Here is a 17,523-nt window from a genome sequence, read left to right on the forward strand (position 1 = left end):
CGTAGTTAACTCAAGTGTTTTATGGAAATAAGGCTGCGTTTTCATACACGTATAAAGTAAGACTCTGAGACAGGGCCGGACTGGGTGAATATTTAATGCCGGGAAATGTAGCCCCAGTCAGGCCACGAGCCGAGCCGACGCGTGAGATGGAACACCTTCAGTTTCGTTTTGTTGACGGGGGACGGGGGGGCAGGCCATTCACCACGGGCCAGGCCAGTTGGCACGCCAGGCCACCGGGAAAATTCCCAGTGCTCCTGATGGCCAGTCCGCCCCTGCTCTGAGAGACTGATGACACTGTGACAGTGAAACTGTAAGTGCTTGGAGTGTTTTGTTTGGGAAACATACAGTAGGAGAACCAAGGTTTGTAAGGCCCAGTACTCAATTGCAAACCTAATTCTACGGTCTACTTGGCACACAATCTGGTGTGATTACAGCCATAGATCCCGATTCAAACTGTCTCCCTGAGTTTAAAAGTTGAAGTGTCTGAACGTGAGTGTGGAAGAGGATATGGTTATGGAGATTAGTTTCAGACTCAATTTGGAATTCATTGACGCCCGTTTTGTTTCCCAGTTTAACATTTGGTTTTGAGGATGGAGCACAGAAGTGTTGAGGTAGGCTTACTGAACAAGTGCACAGTGAACCTATCCTCCTCCACCCATGATGCATGTCATCAGTGCAGTTGTTGAATGAAATGTTAAAATCAAATTCTCAGCTAATGGTCGTGGATCTCCAGAGCATCCAGGAGCTAAGCAGAGCTTCATAACGCCCGTACTATTCGGAGATCCTCATTGCACCTGAAGCACCTGCCTCTAAGCGCATAATCAGTGAACGATTAAGTCAATAGCACAGATCTGCATTCTACAACCAAACACCACAGACTCCTCACAAAACGGCATGACTTTGTCATGGTGGGTCACAATGACCAAGCCTCTATCTCTGATCCATCCAACATGATCTAACTAGTTAAATGAGTCCTCTGAACTATGTTGTGAAACATAACGTATACAACTGTTGTCATCCAGTTGGGAGCCTATCCCACTCTATTGGGTGGTCAGAGACGTTGAAGAGGGGGACATTGTTGGATTTGTCTCGGCCCACTGAATCCAGCAAGCCCGAACACAGCTGTTTTCAGTTGATTTTGTCTTGCATAAGGCACGGAGAATAACCGCCCCACTGACTCCCATTCAGTTGGGTCTCGAACATGCAACCTATGTGTTTAGGTTGTAAATGCCCATTGGTCGTCCTCTCATTGATCTAGTTGTCAGTAGAATTGACCAGATATCAAGAGTTGGACATCATTGGATTCCTCTCGGCCTGCAGAATCTAGGTAGCTCAGTTTGGAGTTGATTAGTGTTGTTATAAGCACAGAGAATAACTTCACACTGACTGCCATTCAGTAGGGACTTTGCCTCAGGAGTGAGAATAGCCACACGGCAGTTATTTGGCTATTTACACCCCCCTCCCACAAACACGTTTCACATCACATCATGATGTAAGTTGCTACGTTCCTCAGTGGCTGAAGGAGCCCAAGGAGTCGATATGTGTTTCAACGGCTGAAGGCGAAACACAGATGCAAATATTAAAGGTAGGCTACACAAGATATACTATATCCTTTACACAAGATATAATTACCCTTTACAACAATGTTCCCAGGTGGTTGTGTGGAACAAGCACACTTGGCGTGTCACAATTGTGGATCATGAAATAATCAGTAAAAAACAAACAAAAAGTTATATTTCATGTGCTATAAGTGGCATTGTTTGTGATTGTGTGTTTCAGAATGCTGAAGCCCTTCTTAAAGAGGCAGACCCTGCCATGGTCCAGCAGGAACACATGGAGCCTCAGGGGAGACATCCTAAATTGATGCAGGCACAATTCCACAGCTGATAACTGATATAATTTTGTAATTGAAAAAAATAAACTTTACTTCCATATCTTGTCTCCTTTTTCAGACTGTTGTGGCATATGATTTCTTCTTTACAAACAGAATTTACATATCAAAGTTTCAAAGGTGCATTTTATGACCTGAACTTAATTGTATAGCCTACATTGCCGAAAGGCAGCTGTGTGGTGGGATGCAAAGAATCCTGAGCTCATTTTTAATAAACTGCCAAACAGGAAAGTGGTCACAGGCAATAAGACGTGAGGCAACAGCAGGCAAGAAACTATGGGATTCTGACACTCAGTATGCCTATGTGTGCAGCAAGCAAGCATCACTGTTAAACTAACAGACAATAACTATAAATAAATACTAAGGGATGAGGAAACAGAAGATTAGTAAAATAGCACAGCTGTGGTGCTGAATGGACAGTGCTTCAAAATAATAATTGAGCAATTATTAGTACTGAATGGCAATATGGACAGATCAAGAGGGAACATCAGCTCTGACTGACAGCCGTGCAGCATGAAAAACTGAAAATATCTTTTTTGAAAGCAGTACATCACGCCCTGTCTTTTGTTCTTCTAGCACAAATATGCTTGAAAGTAGCTGCTCCTTCAGTCTAGTTGAATTCACACTGAGTGTTTCAACATCCAGTTGCTGCAGTCATTGGTTGTAGAAAGAGATTAGATCTTGAATATTATTGGATCTGTGCCATCCCTTGTAAACTTCATGTCTGTGATGTGCATGACAAGTTTTGAAAAAGCTGAATGGTTTGAAGGTTTTGGCTAGCAGAGCTTTTGGGGTTCTGCTCATGCTTGAAGGCATTGAGATGGGCTCGCTCTCTATTGTACAGTCCAGCAAGACAGGCAGGATGGTATTTAAACTCCTGTGCAACAACATCACCTGCACTAAGCTTTGCAAGGAGCTTCATGTCACTTAGATTTCTGGCACATTCATTAAGCCTTTCATTAACCTTCATTGTCACCGCATCTCTTAAGGGAGATGTTACACTCACATCTTCACAGATAAAACACAAATCTTGCAATGTCTGGGATCTTCTTGGCCTCTTGACATTATCTTGGCTATCTTCTTTGGCTTCAGCAGCAGTAGATTGAAAAATATATTGAAAAATGGCCGCCATCTTGAAAATTCAAGTTGGCTCGGACCAGTGACCCGTGGAGACTGATCATGCCTATTTTCATGCTTGTATCAACAACTGAAAGATTACATCACTTATCTGCTCCACTATAAGCTGGGTCACAACTCCTTCAGCCTCCCATTTCTGTCAGGGGTGGTCCATTAACCTTTGGTGTCCATAGCCCATTCTGCAAGGCAGCAGCATCTTTTCTGTCTGGGTGTTGTCCCATAGCCTTCAGCCTTCCTGAGCTTTCACTGCAAGGCAGCAGATTTACTACCCTGTGTCCCTAGGTAGGGTGGCTAGAGAGGGCAGGGGCCTACTAGCCTACCACTTGCCCAGGTGGACCCCCAGACCAGTGGAGGGAAGGAGTTGTCTTACGAACAATATTCAAACTGGTGGTTGTACACTATGAGCCCTTTCAGGGCCTGTACCTATATGTTTCATTTCTACTCTGAACCTGCGGCCCATATCGAACGAAGTTCACCGACAGACTTCTTATGTCAGACCATGAGCATATTCCCACACTCCAATCGCAGAAGGAGAGAGCGTTAATATTGCCGCCTGAGACAAAACCGTACAAACTCCCCACCTAATGGCATGACTAACTTTGTCACGGTTGGAAACAACTAGGGCCGTAACAATATATCGTGCCACAATATATCGCGATACGGAAACGTCACAATACGTATCATCAAGGTGAAAACAATATCGTGATACGTTTATTGTATATCAGTGGTAACAAACATCTTTTGTCTAGGCCTATCCATGATATTATTACAGTTAAGCTCTAAATTCACAAAGTGTATTGGAGTAGAAATGTGGAGAAAGACACTATTGGTGTGAACAGCAGCACTACTGCAACGCTGCACACCTGCCCTTAGTGTATCGTATCGTATTGTTATCGTCAACCCAATATCGTGTATCGTATTGAATCGTGAGATTAGTGTATCGTTACACCTCTAGAAACAACCTAGCCCTACTCTATCTCTGATATATCCAACATGATCCAACTTCATCATGTGCACCCGGATCAGACTGGTTGGGTAATTCATCTGTGCACGAGTCAAGGATTTACTTGTGAATGCTATGGGACGTGCCTTGCTTCCTCCCTCAGGCACTTGAGAAAGTACCGCGCCCGATCCATCCTGCTTTTAATATATATCTGGATCCAGAACGGGGACACTGCCAGCCTCATCATCATCCCGTCGGAAACGGGGGGCGTGAGGCCAATTTTGGACCTCCGCCTGTTCAACAGAACAGTGGCAAATCTGAAGTTCCATATGCTTACGGTGCGGTAGAGGCATGTCTCCCCGGCGATTTTTGCACCAGCATTGACCTGAAAGACGCTTACTTCCACGTACCGATAACTCCTCGGTCTCTGAGGTTTTTGAGTTTTGCCTTCCTGGGAGTGGCGTACGAGTATATCAGACTCCCGTTTGGTCACGCGTTCGCCCCCAGAACCTTCCTCAATTGTGTGGAGGCAGTGTGGAGACTGCTGCGTCGGCAGGGCATCAGGATCCTAGCGTACCTGGATGACCTGCTGGTTCTGGCTCCGTTGCCTTTGTGGCTCCCACGCACACCGCCACGGTGGTGAGACATCTCATCAACCTGGGGTTTGCGGTCAACTGGGAGAAGAGCGCTCTGTGGGCGGCCCGTCAAATTGTTTACTTGGGTATCAATTTGGACACAGGCACAATGAGAGCGTGTCTGTCCGATTCAAGGAGGGAAACGCTGGAGAAATGTCTCAGCATTTTCAGTCCATCTCTGAAGGTGTCAGTTCTGTCGATCATGCGTCTTCTAGGCCTGATGGGGGGGCCCATGTGGTGGTGCCCCTCAGCCTGTTACACATGAGGCACACAGAGGTGGTTCACACGGCTTCGTCTAGATCCTGTGAGACACAGACAGCGCCTTGTGCTCTATGCACTTTGTCTCTTTGTAATGTCTTAATGTCTTTTGTCAGATTTCGTAATGTCTACAGTGTCTTCATGTCTTATTTTGTAAACGTCTCCTGTCATATTGTTGTAATGTCTTACTGTCTTATGTCTTAAGTTATGTCTTGATGTCTGAGAGTGCCGGGCACAGTGCATTTCATTGTATTTTATAATACACATGACAATAAAAAGCCTTGAACTTGAATACCTGGATCGTTGGGTGCAGACTTCAGCTATTGGAGTGACTGGTGCATAATAGCAAACAGCGAACAATAGGCAGAGTGTCTGCTCACGTCGCCGTTTTCACGGATGCGTCTGTAAACAGCTGGGTCCCCAGGCCGCAGGCTCTGCTTTAGGCCTTCCCGACAAAGGAGCTGATTTTACCATTGCTAGCCAGAGTGCGGTCAGAGGGTCTATCAGTGATTCTGATAGCGCCAGATCGCCACTGGCCGAGATGGTACGCGGAGGTGATGGCCATGACATCTGTGGGACCGTGGTTCATCCCTCCTTGGCCGAACGCACTGTCCCAGGCGGAGGGCTCGATTTCCGTGCCTCCGGCTGCTGTTTTGTGCACGGATCCATCTTTCGTTCCGAAAGTGGTCCAAGGCGCATTTAGTTCACAGGATTTGGAGCTGAGAGCCTTCTATCCTTCGCCTCATGTGAGCGAGGAAGAGGCAAATTTATTGTGTCCATGTGCGTGCGCTGACTTGCTATGTTCAGCGCAAGGCTGCGGTCGGTACTACCCCCCACCTGTTGGTTTGCCACGGCCTGGGGAAGGTGGGCTCACCGGTGTCTAAATAGTGTCTCTCCCAGTGGATTTGTGAGGGCATCTCCAAGTCTTATGAGACTGCGGGTCACCCTCTGCCTGGGGCTGTTGGGGCACACTCTATGAAGGGTGTGGCCACGTCAGTTGCCTTGTTTAATGGTGTCTGTGGAGGACATTTGTGCGGCACGACTTGGTCATCTCCGTCTCCTTTTGTCCGTTATTCTCTTCTATCCATGTCCTCTGTCTCCGTGGCGTCGTCCCTGCTAGGCACAGCCGCCAGCACGAGTCAGCGTTAGACATGATGTACCAGGGCGGGACCGTCTTATGAGTGACGGTCCGCTATTCTCTGTGGGTGAGGCTAGGACGGGCTATGTTATGATGTAACTGCTTCCGGTCCGGCTCTCCACTCACGTACCTCTCCTTGCCTCGGTTGTGATAGACCGAGTGTGGTGGGTGGGGACAGTGCTTGGGTGGGCCAACTTTTGGTATGAGCTCACCTTGGAGCGCTGGCTTGTGTCCTTGCTGGTGGGTGTCCTTGCTGGCCAGTCCTTTGTTGTTGAGGTGCCAGCAAGTGTGTATGGTGCGGTCATGTAGCTCCGCTTATGCCAATAGGAGCTAGCCCTGTGGGGTGGCACTCCACGAAATACAACGATGGACGCATTATAACCCTAGTTCTATGAGTGGAGTGGAGCTCCACAGGTAACAGACTTGCTGACCCCGTAGTCTGCTTGCTGAAAATTTTCAGTTAGGAGCAGTAGTGGAAGCCCACTTATAAGGTGGTGCACCTGAACTGGTTGGACGCAGGTGCGTGTATCGTTTTATTTTTTCTTCAGTCAATTGTAGCTAGGTAGGTTTCACTAGCCAATAAGAGTTAGCCCTGTGGGGTTCGCTCCACTCATAGAACTAGGGTTACAATGCGTAACCGTCGATATTCTGCAATAATAAAATTCCAGCACTAACACGAAAGAAACTGGCGACAGCGTCCGATGTTAATCTTTTTAACCAACCCCACATTTCGCCAGTGTGTCCGACGCTTCACTTATTGATTGTGAGAGTCATGACTGACGACTCGCACTATTTGATGTTGGCAGGCAATTTAAGATTGCAGGTAGGTGGCTGTCTGGACGCTTAGAATCAGTCATCACATCATTGGTCACAAAACTCCCAGACCCACCTCGGCCTTGTGACTGACATATCAAATGCATTGCGCAGCTCCTAACTTGGGCGGGAGCTGAAGGACAGATCGTGGAGACAGGTGTAGCCCACACGGATAAGCCCCTGGATTTGGAACGGTTTTGCTAAGCCATGCCTCAATGCTGAGGATAACCGGACGGCAGTATACCACGGTGCCAAATTGTAAGACTTGTGTTGTTATGTTAATTAAGGGATACATCTAAATGTCAATGAGACGATCCAGTCGACCAGCATATTTTGGTTTATTCTTGTGATGTCTTCGGTCCAAGACTGCCTTCGGGAGCCATGCGTATAGATCGCGCGCAAAAGTTTGATGGAGGGCGAGATTATATTTTTGTCCTTCGCTCGGCGCTGAACTACACACGGATAAAGGACATTGGGATGAAACCTCGAAATGTCAAAAAATAAATAGCATGCATAGCCTACGTGTCTGAGACAATGCCCATATGACAATCCTTCGAAAGACCGCTGCTTTCGCTCGGACCGGGCATAATAGAACAGAGGGAGAGTGGATTTTTGGTGCGAGAGCGGCTCTCCGCAGAAATGCAAGCCGAGAACCTCACCGTCGCAAACATCACCGTGGAACTCCGGGACACTCAATATAACTTCCCAGCTCTAATATTCGGAATATTGCTCATTGTGGTCATAATTTGTGGAAATTTGCTTGTTTGCCTTAGCGTTTACACAGAAAAAGCTTTGAAAACTACGACAAACTACTTTATAGTCAGTTTGGCTGTTGCTGATTTGATGTTGGCAGTTTTAGTTTTACCACTATTTGTGTATGCAGAGGTGAGTAGATAATATGTTGTGGTAACGTTGCCTTGATTAAGCCAATCACGTTGGTGAGATGATGAGATGATGGCGATGATAATCATTATACAATCACTATGGTCACATTCATATGGAGTGATATAGTCCTATCCTATCCTTACTCATGGTTATGGATATTGTTAATCTATTAGGCCTCGAATATCCTAAGTAGTCTAGTTGTATCAACAGCAGTCTAATTATATCAACAGCAATTAAATTCTGAGTAGCCTAGCTCCCACATGTTCATGAATAGGCCTATGTTTAGGACAACCTAATGCAATCATTTAATTGAGTGTCGTAGTTGAGGCAATGTCAGGTTTATTTACATGCGTTGCTCCTAGAGCGTGTATGTATAGGCTACAATGTGCACTGAGGATTTGGTCACCTGACGGCATACAGCGGTTGACATGTCATTACTGCCTGCTTTGATGAATGTTTTATTTTTCCATTATTTTTTTGTTTCCCTCAAGGATTAATTTAACAGAAAATTAGAAATAGCTAAATATTACTCAATATCAGCAATATTAACAAAAAAAATCACTCAGAAAAAAACATTCATTTATCTGAATTCATTAGAATTGGAGTGATGATCCGTGTTAAGAATTAGAATGATCAGTGTTTTGCCAATCTAAAATATCACTCCAGTCTCCAAGGTCACCAATCCCTATTTCACATATTGGGTAATCAGATACACATCTGACTTTGACCATATCTGCCTCTGATCATCTGGTCATGCTCATACACACTGTACCGGATGGGGACTGGAATCACTTTCAGGGTCTTAAACTCAATCAAACTTCAACTCAGCTTTAGGTATGAACTTGACCCCACACATTCTCCGGCATGCACACATGGCAGCACAACAATACATTTGTCCCCAATAGTCAGTCACCACTGGGCGCAAACTCTGGGCAAGCCATCCCCTTCTGTCAGCTAGCCTGCCATTAGCTAGTAGCTAGACAGACCCAGACTAACAATGGTTGGCTAGTCCCACTAACTGAACACTCCATTCCCCCCAGCCACTGTCCCCATCGCCAGTCTGAGCGTTACTATGGTATATCAATGGTCACCTCACAAGCTTCTACAAAGAAGGCATGAGGCAAACATCAGGCAGTTTATTCTAGCAAGAGTCATTGTTGTGTAACTGGCCATGGGTGAACCCTGCCCATGCTGAACACTAGCTCTCCCTATATCTCCCCTAGCTCTCCCTACGTATCTCCCCTAGCTCTCCCTACGTATCTCCCCTAGCTCTCCCTACGTATCTCCCCCTATTTCAGTTGATCTCTGATAAGATAAGACACAAATTAGATGGTGAGAGTAATAGAATAGCCTACTGGCTTTCAGCTATCCAGACATGTTAGATCAGCTTTGAACCATCAGCTATGAACTTGTATCCTCGTCACAACGCATAGTCTGGCAGTCAACACACTTTGTCAGGTGAATACGGGTCACAGTGAAGCCATTATAAAAGAGTCAATTAAGAGGTTGCCTCTTTCTTGCTTGGATGATTAGAATGCCATTATATTATGCTATTTTTGATGAAGCAAAAAAATAGCGTCACTGTGCAGCAGACCAGCAATTTCCAATCACCCTGAGGGTCTAGAGAGAAAGGGGGAGGAAATCTCAGTCCAATGAGGAAATTAAGATTTCACATCCAATCTGGTGCAGCATTCTCCTCAGGATCTTCTGTAGGTGGAAAGGGGGTGGTTGTCTACAGACCTTTAAGTATTTTCCTGTCTGATGCTGATTGACTGTGTGGGGTTTGGTTCTGCTTCAGTTTCAGGGTGGCGTGTGGTCACTCAACATGATCATCTGTGATGGTCAGATGACCATGGACGTGATGCTGTGCACCGCCTCCATATTCAACCTCTGTGCTATCAGCATCGACAGGTACATGTGTTTCTGTCTGATTTCTACTCTCTGGTGGCAGTGTGTTTCACGCATTTAATAGATTAATTGAGATTCCAGAAGTGTTTGAAGAGAGTGATGGGATCTGAATAAAATTTGAGTTTGAATTGTTTAGACATTGTACATAAGCTACATAGAAAGCCCTTTCCAGCTGTTCATGCAAAAGTCTGACTCTGATCTGGTCTACCAACAATCCCAAGCGCCCCCTCCATGTCCAACCTTGAAAAGACAGGATAGGTTAACAAAACAATGAAATTGTCCTCTAGTCTAACTATCGTGAGGTACAGGTAGGTCAGGTTTTACAACCAAACAATAAATCAATAAAAAACAACAACAATAGCTGTTGTGTAGGTTGGCAGACTGAAGAGAATCTTAGGCACTTCTAATTAAAAATTAAAATTCCTTTATTGAGTCATGGACCATTTAGTTATTCAGCTATTTGCCCTATTCTTGACCTGATCACCTGATTCTTTACTTCAGTTTTACCAACTTTACTGTTCCCGACACAGTGCAGCACTCCCTACTTTTTTCAAACAATATATCAATTTTGAGCCAATTGCTGAAGAGAATGTGTGGATGCCAAATGACCTGACAGTGCCAGATTGTGTTTTAGCTCCATAAATTGGAGCTGTGCGTGAGCAGTGCATAGGTCAGCTCAGAGGCACGGGGGAGAACACCTCTTCACACTTTCATTTTCGCTGTTACGGCGCCTCCATCATTTTCTCTGATTAGGAAAAATGACTATGGTCTCACAGGATGGCGTGTCTTCTCGTTCTGACCCCACACTTAAAGCACTCACTCTTACCAGAGAGCACAAACAAGGAAGAAATAAACTACACACATCCCAGGAGAAATCTGATCTAATCTGATTATCTTTCTCTTCGCTCAATATTGACCAGGCTGACTCTATGACGTGGAAGGATGGTCTCGCCGATGGTCCCGTGTCCCTTCTTCTCAGAAAGCCCCATCAGGTTTAAGACAACTGAACCTAATGGGAGTTACTGAGATGAATGCTGTCGATGCAAAGACTATACATAGTGTACACGTATGACATGAACCGTATTTCAGTCCATATGATGCACTGAAGGAGCTCGAGCGGCCATTGCAGTATTAAGTTAAGAGAGACGCGTGTACAGATCTTCTCAATGTCTCTTAGGATCTCTACCAATGACCTGATGTACCGAGCGTCAACTCTTGTCAATCTGCCCTTCGCTCTGGTAGGTTCATCGCTGTGGCCATCCCGCTCAATTATAACCGCAGGCACGTGGACCAGAGACAGATGGCCCTATTGTCGGCCACGTGGATCCTGGCGCTCGCCGTGGCCTCGCCCGTCATGTTCGGCATCAACAACGTGCCCCAGCGGGACCCCAGCGAGTGCAAGCTGGAGGACGACGACTACGTGGTCTACTCGTCCGTCTGCTCGTTCTTCATCCCCTGCCCCATCATGATGATGCTCTACTGCGGAATGTTCCGGGGCCTCCGCAAGTGGGAGGAGGCGCGCAAGGCCAAGCTGAGGAGCAGCATCCACGCCTGCAGGAAGCTCCAGGAGGCCGCCGCCGCCTCCCTGCCGCCGCTGGCCTCGCCGCCGTCGTCCCTCCCGCCCGCCATCGAGCGTGGGCTCACAGACCTTACCACGGAGGAGGCGGAGCCCTGCCGGAAGACGGACCGCCCATACTCCTCCTCGGACGTCAAGGTGCGGACAGTGTCCTACTCTGACATCAGGTTCAACCCAGAGCCGCAGAAGAGGAAGAGGGTCAAGATTAACGGCAGAGAGAGGAAGGCCATGAAGGTGCTTCCTGTCGTCGTGGGTGAGTTAGTCTCTCTTGAAATCCTCTCACTTTGACTTGCAGCGGTCTTTGTTGTGGTTCAAGTATCATGCACCATCGTCTATGATCGCCAGACTTTACTGGACATACGATCGGGTGTTGAACTTGAACTTGGTTCCAACTACAGTTTCGTTGTTGGCTTCGATGCCACAGCAAGGTTATCGACCTGGATCGAAAGAGCCTCAGACAATCAACACTTGTAGAACACAGACATGCAGTGATAAATCAGTTTACAAGCGGCTCTCTCATTTGGAAATACCAATTCCAGAATCAGGATCACTTTCAGGAATTCCACTTTAAGCTGCATAGTCCAACAGGAAAATGTGATTTAAAATGTAATCTCCAAGGTCAGACAAACATCCCGCTCACTCAGGCATTGCTCTGACCTTAATCTGTTTTTTGAGCAGTATGGAAGGAAAGCCATAGAATAACTATGAATCAATAATCTTTGCATAGATATATTTAAGCACTGCTTGAAGTGTATTTACTGTAAATAAGAAGGTGACCTCCTATAGATACCTCACAAATCAAGGGCGTTGTCACCACAGATCATCTCGCAGGTATGGACTTCAGTCCCTATCAGCCCTGGGTCAAAAATACTATTTTAAATAACTTTAATTCCTGATCTGTGCTTGATTGATTTTCTTTGGCACAATGGAATCAATCGGTTCTTCCCAAAAATGCAAACCCTACTCTGACACACCAGGCAAACTCAATGCATTGAAAGGATTTCAAATATCTAGTTATGGAAAGGGGAAGAAGAGGCAATCCAATCCACTTTATTCATATAGCACATTTTACAAATGCAAGGTTACCAAAGTGCTGCACCAAAAACACAGTGAAATACAAGTAATAACACATAACACACTAAAACACATAGAACACAGCTAGTGATTTCTAACAATACAAGACACATACAGAAGACCACAGGCACTCACACCGACTTAAAAGCCAAGGAAAAGAAATGGGACTTGGGGAATGGGGCAAGATTTAAACTTTTCAAGGGTGGGGGCCATTTTGACAGGGGGGGGGGTAACTCATTCTACAGTTTAGGGGCTAGTGTTAAAAAGGCGGGCCGCCTCGGGTCTTAGTTTTTGGGACGACAAGACGCAGCTGATTCGTGGACCTCAGAGACCTCGAAGGAGTGTGGATGCATAAGAGGTCAGATATATACTGCGGTGCCAACCCATTTAATGATCTGAAAACAAACAATACAATCTTAAAATGAACTCTGACATGAAGTGGGAGCCAATGAAGGGAAGCCAGAATGGGAGTGATGTGTTCATGCTTGTGGGCTCCAGTTATCAAACGTGCCACAGCGTTTTTGAGCTAACTGTAGGCGTGCGAGGGTGGCCTGGTTATGCCAGTATAGAGTGCATTACAGTAGTTTACATGTAGGTGAGCTGAAATAAGAGCATGTATCACACATTCAAAGTAATTGAAAGATAATTTTGGTCAAAAGCCTCATGATAGAAACTGGATTCAACCACAGAATGTATCTGCTTATCAAGTTTAAAAAGATTATCCATTTTGACACCAAGGTTTATGACTATGGGTTTCACAAATGGTTGCGGGGAACCCAGGTCCATAGAAGGGACACCACCGGTACCACTGGGTCCAAAGACTATGACCTCAGTTTTACTTTAGTTTAGATTTAAAAGGTTTAACGCCATCCAGGCTTTTATGTCCTTAACGACAGTCAAACAGAAGCATCAGGGAGCTGATGTAATTTCATTTAAGGGGCAGGTCGATTTGGGAGTCGTTGGCCTATAATGGGTAGACATGCTACCCTTTAGCCCACATCCGCTAATCATTCAGCCCTTAATCCTAAATCCAATTATTATGTAAGTGTTAGCCTTGCTGGGGCCTTAAGACCTTGAGGATAGCCCTCTGTCCAGAGCACGACCATTTGAGCTTTTTGTTTGGCTCAGATCATGAGCTGTGTTCGGAATCGCTCCCTATTCACTATATAGTGCACTATATAGGGCGTCAGCCATTTTGTTTGAAGTGTCCGAATTCTCCACAGAATTTTCGTTCCCTATATAGTCCACTATTTATTACCCACAATTCACCTTGATTTGCAGGGAACAGTGCATGTACCCTACATTTTCTCCGTTCCCTAGGTAGTTCACTACATGTTGAACTCTATATAGGGAATAGGGAGTGAGGGAACGAGGGAACGATTCCGAACACAGCTATGGTCTCAGATCTACCAAGTTGACTTCAAACATCTAAGTTCAATAATAATATGTAAAGTAATTCTAAGTATGGGACAACCATTCAAGCTTATAGGTGCTGGTATCTGCAGAACTGTTATGGTATGTAGATAGCTCTGAAAAAGAATCATGTAAATTCTGTGTGTGGAGAGCGTGCAGCGGGGATCGTATTCCCAAATCCCTGTTGCAGCAAGATTCTCTGGTATTATCCAAGAGCTTGAGCGACTGTCTAAAGCAAACGAGGCTGCCCTGTCTGTCCCAATACTCCCAGCCCACAGACACGCACACACAAATGCACACACACACACACACACACAAATGCGCACACACCCACCCACCGTCTGGGTGTCAAAGTCTTGTGGAGGGCAGAGGAGGAGATTGTGCTGGATGATCCTCCAAGCCCCAGGCCACTAGGATCCTCGCAGTACAATCGCGATGGTGTGCACACAAATGCACACACACACACACACACACATGGGCAAAATGGGGGTCCAGCAGGACAGAAGAAAGTGGGGAGTGGGGAGAAGTAGAGACTGAGAAAGACTCAAAGTCAACCCTCACACCATCTTTGTGTCCTTGTGTTAACAAAGAAGCCATCCTTCTAAGAATACCGTATAATGGAAACATCATGGCATTTAATGGGAAGTCTTCTCAGAACCTGTCAGCTCCATCAAACCACTGCATGACTATGAGCAAACCCATGTAAGCCTATCTACACATGGCTGAGGAGGATTAGCGCTGTTCAGGCATCTTAAGCTGCTCTCCCACCACATGGCACAGGATCAAATCATCACTAGAATCATGCGCCATCTTGCGTCGCCTTCGAGCGACCAGTCTTGTCATCTGAGCGCTGATGTAGGATATCTCAAACTCTCCTGTTTTTCTTCAGCAGTCTTTTGTCTTGCTGCCTTCATCCTCTTCTGAAAATGTGTCTCCTTGCTGCGACAAACAGCGACATACTGTAGAATCAGGAGAATCATCCCTTCGATATTCTCTGTCATTCCTGTGTGTCTCGCGTTGAAGACGACGCCACAACAGTTTCACGTGGCGGCGCTTTGACGACCAGCTACGTTGAGGGGGTACTATCTGCAGTTGAACATGAAGGACCGCCGTTCATAACCCGTGGTTCTAACGTCATAGAAGATATCTATCATAGATATTATCTACTTGTTCATTTGGATAGAAAAATAATGTGTTTTTCAGAAGCTTAGTGTGAAAAATGAATTTGCAGTTCCATAAATACTATCAGCTCTTCACTGCTAGAGAAAGAGAAACATATATATTTGAGGCAATAAGGATCTTCACTATTTCAGTAGATAGTAGTGATGTGTCTCCCAACAGGCCAGGCGACGGGTGTGTTATACCAGGTCTTATAAAAGATTGTCTGGTAGATAAGCAGCATCTGTACTCACATGGACAGAGACAGAATAGTTCAGCTAACACTACTGTGCCCACCAGAGTTTCACACCAAAATTATACATCCACCATTTTAATTGATGCTGTTAATGATTGCTTTTATACAATGAGCTTTATGGTACAGGTACATTAGAAAGTATATTTAGCCATTTTATTATTGTATTCATTATAAGCATTTTCCTTCATTTATATTTGCATATTAAGCTGAAAAGATCATACAAGCCATTTTTCAGATGGAAATAAAGTGCTTTTACACTGCCTCAGGTGCAGCAGTTCTTGGAAATTGGACTGTACCTGTACAGTGCCTAGGGCAGCTGTGCTTTGAAGTGGTACTCATTGCAATGGTATTCATTGCAAGTCATTGAGAGCAGGAGTCTGGCCATAAAATGGTAATCTCTTATATTATGCAGACATCTGGTGCCTTTAAGTGTGACTATGGGGAATGAGGGGAAAAGATTTAATGCTACGAAGAGTGAAAATGTGCAGCAGTTCCAGGTGACGGCACCACTTCAACCCCGTGCCCTGGTAGATGTGATGTTCCCTTTTTTTCTCCCTCATTGCTAACATGACATGACCAGGACTAGGAGATTTAATTTGTAACATCCGTTTTGACATCCACTAAATTGATGGCTTCTGCTTCGATTACAGTCGCTGAACTATGTCATGACACTGAATTAGTCAGAAAACCTCCAAGGTTCCAGAGGGAGTTGAGACTTCCTCTGTGATGGAGGAGTGTCTTATCCATCACTCATCCTAACCTCTAGGCTACTAGATATTAACAGAAATCTCATCAGCATTTTTAAATTATTCAGCTAAGCGGGGTCCACAGATGCTGACAGGTGTGCTTTCAATGGTTATGTGACTTTGTAGCCCAGCTCATCTTAGTTACCACTAACACACCCTCTTATTAGTTTAGCATCCATCTTTACAAACATAATTCAATCCAGCATCGCTCCATCAGTTTAATGGATGAACAGTCTAAGTATTCCCTATACATTCTGGTGAATATTATGTGTCTGGTTGACGAACGGGCAAACTAGTGATTTCAAACCACATTTGTCTGTTTGCAATACAGATTGGGGCCAGGCTCTCTGCCTATGCAATGTGCAATGTGCACTGTGATGCAGAATCTCCCCTTGGTATCACTCTGATCAGAAAAGGCACAGCCTAGGCAGTCTCTGCATAGAGCCAATTTACCGCAAGCCTTGGGCTGTTAGTCCACTTTGTGATGAGGGTGCAATCCAGCTGCCTGATGAGATGGTTTGAATTCCAGTTGGAAGGCCACGCTGAGCGACCTAAATCTGAAAGAAGTCATTTAGGTGGCATATCAAACTGGGCGGTGTAGCCTACTGTAGTTAATGAGATATCTTTATTTATGGTTGCATTTGACTTGATCATCATGCGAGACTCCACTGAACGCTTGTGGATGTCTTCTCAGAGTTATTATGATGATCTATTGACCAATCTCTGTTGTCAAACATGATTTACTGTACGTCAGGTCTTCATTCCCAAACCTCTCAAGGCCGTCTCTCAAAACAGTTCATGGGAGAGAAGTCTACTGTGCAAACTTGTCTCAGAGATAACTGTCTGCTGACACCGATCTGAGACTTCCTCCAAGTAAAAAACTGAAAGTGTTTTTGATCCTAAAGCATTTTCCTGTTTGTGTTTGTCCCAATGCCAGGTGCCTTCCTGTTCTGCTGGACTCCGTTTTTCGTGGTGCATATCATGAGGGCCAGATGCGAGTCATGTGACATCCCGGCCAGCCTGATGAGCATTGTCACGTGGCTGGGCTACGTCAACAGCGCCCTCAACCCCATCATCTACACCGTCTTCAACACCGAGTTCAGGAAGTTCTTCAAAAGGTTCTTACGCAGCTGCTGTAGTTTCCGAGACGACATAGAAGGCTAGAGGTCACTGCAGAACGAACGAACGAAGCAGAAATATGGTTATAAGGGCGCTATGATATCAAATCACAGTGCATTAACTACCTGTTTAGGCTGTAGGCCTACATCTTGCCGTCATATTTTTTTCTCTTGGGATTTTATTTTTGTACTTTTTTTCTGGTTCTGTCGATTTATGCTTGTGATTGACTTTCCATTGTGACAGCAATGTTTGTCAAACTGCCCATATTATGCAGTTTCCATGTTTTATGTGAAACATCTTTGTGGTGAGGAATTTCATTAAATTCCCCCCCACCGCACGAGATAGCCTACTCTTTACCAGCAAGGCATCGATTTCGGAGATTAGAAGGTGCATTTATTTTGTTGGCTACATTGTTGTGCTTAAAAAAAAATCTGAATAAACATTTTTTATAGCAAAGTGGACTGCTATGCTACTTTAAAATGTGTAATTTATGGTGCAGGACATTCGAACACACGTATCTCCACGACTCTTGAGATATTTGTGAGTCGACAAATATCTTCACAACTAAATTGC

The 17,523-nt window shown here is 45.2% G+C and overlaps 1 protein-coding gene across 1 annotated transcript; it reads left to right on the forward strand.

Moving 5' to 3' along the window:
* Nucleotides 1-9,525: 9,525 nt before the first annotated feature.
* Nucleotides 9,526-16,995, forward strand: LOC311319734 (D(4) dopamine receptor-like; the record flags this gene model as incomplete). Its single annotated transcript, XM_084451338.1, has 3 exons — nucleotides 9,526-9,611; nucleotides 10,851-11,437; nucleotides 16,769-16,995. The coding sequence occupies 3 exons, from the start codon at nucleotides 9,526-9,528 to the stop codon at nucleotides 16,993-16,995; spliced, it is 900 nt and encodes a 299-aa protein (XP_084307464.1).
* Between the last annotated feature and the right edge of the window lie 528 nt (nucleotides 16,996-17,523).

Source organism: Borostomias antarcticus, assembly GCF_949987555.1.
Source record: "Borostomias antarcticus genome assembly, chromosome: 16".
Lineage (NCBI taxonomy): Eukaryota > Metazoa > Chordata > Actinopteri > Stomiiformes > Stomiidae > Borostomias > Borostomias antarcticus.